Below are 4,611 nucleotides of genomic sequence, written 5' to 3' on the forward strand. Positions count from 1 at the left end.
GAGCAGGTCACCTGCCCGTTGGCGCCAGAGTCACGGTCGGACACGCTAATCAGGGCGATGACAGTGCCCACCTGAGTATCCTCTCTCACGGGGAGCGACAGCGAAGTGATCATTACCTCAGGGGTATTGTCATTCAGATCCAGAACTTCCACTAGGACTGTACAGTGACCTGCCATGGAAGGAATCCCTTTATCAATGGCGTTAACCTGAATTTCATACTCAATATTCTCTTCAAAATCCAATTTCCCGTAAATTCTGATTTCACCTGTTTCTGGATTTATTGAAAACATACATTTCTCACTCACTGGCAAAATCAGTCTGATTCCATAGGAAATTTCTCTATTCAGCCCTTCGTCTAGATCAGAAGCGTTTAGCTGTATCACTCTCGTACCGTTTGGGACATTTTCAAACAGCACTACTTTATAGCCAGGCTTGTCAAACTGCGGAGCGTTGTCATTCACATCCAAAATGCTTATTTTAATCTGAACAGATCCTGTTAGCTCGGGCTTACCGCCATCCTGGGAGGTCAGCAATATATTAAGTTGTGGAGTTTCCTCTCTATCCAATGACTTCCGTAGAACTAGTTCAGGCAATATACTTTTATCGTTTTTCGTTATTATTTTAAGAGTAAAATACTCATTTAGACCTAACCTATAGGTCAGAAGAGAGTTTACGCCTATATCCGCATCGGAAGCGCCCTCTAGAGGAAAATGAGAATCCAGCGGTGCAGATTCAGAAATCAGTACCTTTTGTTCTTCTTCTCTGAACACTGGTGGGTTATCGTTAATATCCTTCACCTCCACCTCCACGTGGAAAACCTGAAGCGGCCTGTCCACGATCACCTCCAGGTGGATGCTACACTCCAGGCTCCGCCCGCACAGCTCCTCCCGGTCGATCCGAGAATTCACAAACAGAATGCCATTCTGCAGATTTACTTCCAGAAGGTCCCGGCGGCCTTTGGACGCCACCCGGAACAGGCGTGGCACCAGCTCCGCCAGCTCCAGCCCCAAGTCCTGGGCGATGCGGCCCACGAAGGTGCCGTGTTTGGCCTCTTCCGGGACCGAGTAGTGGACCTGGCAGCTCCCGGATTCCCCAGCTGCAAGGAGCAGAAGCGACAGCAGCAGTCGCGGGGCTCCTGGGCCTCCTCTCCGGGAAAACACCATTGTAGTTAACAAGATCTATGAGGTGGGTCTGTTAGATTTAAGGGATCGCTCACCTGAGAATCTTTATAAGCAGTCTCCCTTTCTGTAGGTGTATATATAGTAAAATTTACCCAGCCTTCCGGTCAACATGGAGTCGATCTTATTCAGCCAATGGATGAACTCTGGGCGCGGAGACAAAATTTTTCCGTTTCACCTTTTGAGTGTACAGCGACATCATGTGACTGATTATGTAAGTACAAGAAAGATCCGGAGGTTCTTTTTGGTTTAGCCACTTCCTGGGACACTTGAATAAAATTTTTTGACTTTTGGATATTTTCATGAATTTTTTGTAAATGCCTATTTTTTTAATGTATATGATATTAGTAACAAAGCAGTCATTTCTATTATACTTAAGTTTTTAAAATATTCTGCTTCAAAGTCCATCATAAAATAATCATTGAAATACAGAATGCCAGAATATTGCCTATCATGGAGAATAAAATAAAGAATAATATACATCACCTTCAACCTTATTTTGCTTACAATGCACACTTGTATAATGACTTTTATCCTTCACAAGCCTTCATTGTAGGACTTTAGGAGAAACCCAAGAATTCCTGCACTTAGTAAAGAAAAAAAAACTAAAGTAGTTCTATTAACTGAACTTTTCATTCATATAAATTATTTTATTCATACTTCTGTTGGATATAAATATTCATCATAAATATGGAACATGTCGGTTTTTTGTTTCCTTGATGCTCAGATGTGATGACTTTTCATACAACTGCTCTTATTCCCATAACATATTAAAATGAGGCTTGGGGGGGCGCCTGGGTGGCTCAGATGGTTAAGCGTCTGCCTTCAGCCCAGGTCATGATCCCAGGATCCTGGGATCGAGTCCCGCATTGGGCTCCCTGCTCCTTGGGAGGCTGCTTCTCCCTCTGCTTCTCTCTCTCTCTTTCCCTCTCTCTCTCCCTCTGTCTCATGAATAAATAAATAAAATCTTTTAAAAAAGTGAGGCTTGGGTACAGATCCTGTAAGGTTTCATTCTAGCAGGAGGAAAGAATATTCATGTAAAATATTGAATCAAAGCCTCCAAATTTCACAATATTCTAAAGTGGCTGTGGAGCCATAATATGAAAAAGATCTGTGAGATGTTTGGGAGCCCAGTCTCTCTGACTAAAATCAAAAGAATATAAACTTCATAATGAACTTTTGGTTTCTCTTTAAATGTTCCCTTCAGGCCAGTTAGTAGTCATTCAAAATCTGCTTCTCTTCAGAAAATCAGAATGGTGACTATGATGCAAAGGATAATCAAAGGACTTTTCCTAATTTTATTGGTTAATTCAAGATCAGCTTTAAGGGAAAACAAAACACAGATAAGATCCCACAGTTAATTGTGAAAAATTTAATACAGAGTTTATAAGCTCATTAAAATTCAAGTCAAAATCTTTAAGCCAACAATTTGTCACCATTCCTTTTACATATAATGAAGGGAAGTGAGATAAGAAATCTTTATAGAACCAGGAAATAATAATCAATAATCGTTCTACAAGTAAGAGATAACTTAAGTCAACTACAAAACTGGCTCTTAAGTAATCAAAAAAATTTTGAATTTTGATGCTATTGGACTATTTAAATTGTCTAACATCACTACCATGTTTCTTCGTTTTCTATCTTCCATTTTCAAAACTAGTCAATGTACAATGATTGCTAAGAAACTTTATTGAAAAAGTAGTGTGTTATGTAGTCCTCATACACTGTTAGACATAATTAAATTACTAAAGAGATAGGAACATCTAAAATTAGCTTAATACTTAAACAATTGAACTAGAAGATGGAAATTATATTGAAATTATAATTTTACACCACTGAAAGTAGTCCTGAAATTAAGAATAAATATAAAAGACACAAAATTTGTAAAAATAGCCCATATAATTTGTAATTATCTAAAAATGTGCATCAACTACTTATGTACTGTAAAAGTAATAATTTGCAAAAATTTAACATGGACTTAAAATATTCCAATATCTTTGTTTATTAAATTTAGCTAACATTAAGTCATTCTAAGAACTTCACTTAGAGATTTATAATAATGTGTGCCCTACCTAACATTCACATTTATACATTTACAGTTTCATAAGTGATACAATGGCTTAATCTTTTAAGTCAGAAACATTTTGTGTTTTAATTTGGTTACCTATTATAGAATAAAGAAATTTTAACCCCTAAGGCTAAAGGGGAGCATAGCCATATATGAATTTCATCAAATTCTCAAAGAAATCAGTGACTCTGCCACCCTACATATAGCTAAGGATCACTGAATTAGAAGAATAACCTAAGGGTAAATGAACTTTGGTAGAATCATCCGATGTGATTATAGCACATGAAAAGAAAATTTCACAAACACTAGAGATAAAGCATTTAAAGACAGGACATTTAAGTTGCCAGATGAGCGAAAATGATAATTTTCACTTCACTTTAATAGACAACATAGGGCAGACTGCCAACCAGCATATGTTGCAGATATTATAAGCCTATATGCATGTCTTCATCAAGTTTGAAGACTTGATTGAGTGCTTTGAATAACTTTATTTGCCTAGTAAACTTTGTAAGCATAAATCTTGGAGTTCTGTTTGACTATATTGTAGATAAATCTGTACCCATTACATGAAATAAAATAAATCGACAGAACTTTTAAGTTCTATTATTTCAATGAAACCACCACACAATAATGCAAGACTGAATTTTTAACTGCAAATAATATGAAAACAGGTTTTATCTTACCAGTTGAGGCAAAATAAAGATTATTTAATGGAAAAGAAATGTACGATCCATGTTTAACACTACAGAGAAAGTTAAACCTTTTCAGACTTAATGAAGAGAGTGTTCAATCTTTGATACAAGCCTGAAGTGAGAAAAGTCAAGATATCTAATAATGTGAAAATATTAAAGCAAAAAGCTGTGTTAAAAGACAAAGAGGATGAAAAAATGGAAATAACCACAGTAATTATCTACAGTAGTGAGGATTAGAGATGAAATAAGTGGTCTGGCTACATCACTGAAACTTAGAAATTATATCTAATAAAGTGCTGACAGGAGAGTCATTCTTATAGCTTCCTTTAACATTTTCTACCAAAACATTTGGAGACATAGGACAGTTATTGGCTAAAAAACCTGATTTATCTCATTATTAAAATTGGATTTTTATCAGTTGGCATTTCACTAACAGAAATTGTTCTCTAAAACATATTCGTTTAAAACTTAATACTTAAAATACAGAGTATTCATTAAATTTTTCTATGAAATAAAGCGGATTTTAAAAATTTAACATAGACTTTAAAAGAAGAGGAATCTATAGAACCCACCTGCCCAGGGTGATTTGATCCTGCCTCCTGCATTTTCCCTCCAACTTCTCTATCCAGACACGGAGGAAGGCTGGGGCTGAAGGCCATGAGGTCGGTCTTGG

The 4,611-nt window shown here is 36.8% G+C and overlaps 1 protein-coding gene across 1 annotated transcript; it reads right to left on the reverse strand.

The window, feature by feature from the left end:
- Positions 1–5: 5 nt before the first annotated feature.
- On the reverse strand, positions 6–4,611 carry LOC141372263 (protocadherin alpha-12-like; the record flags this gene model as incomplete). Its single annotated transcript, XM_073890774.1, has 2 exons — positions 4,511–4,611; positions 6–1,446 (listed from the first exon to the last, which is right to left on the reverse strand). A coding segment is annotated over exon 2 (1,158 nt), but the record flags the coding sequence as incomplete, so codon positions are not given.

Source organism: Callorhinus ursinus, unplaced genomic scaffold (assembly GCF_003265705.2).
Source record: "Callorhinus ursinus isolate GAN/ISIS: 27379988/994484 unplaced genomic scaffold, GSC_fseal_2.0 scaffold4036, whole genome shotgun sequence".
NCBI classification, from domain to species: Eukaryota; Metazoa; Chordata; class Mammalia; order Carnivora; family Otariidae; genus Callorhinus; species Callorhinus ursinus.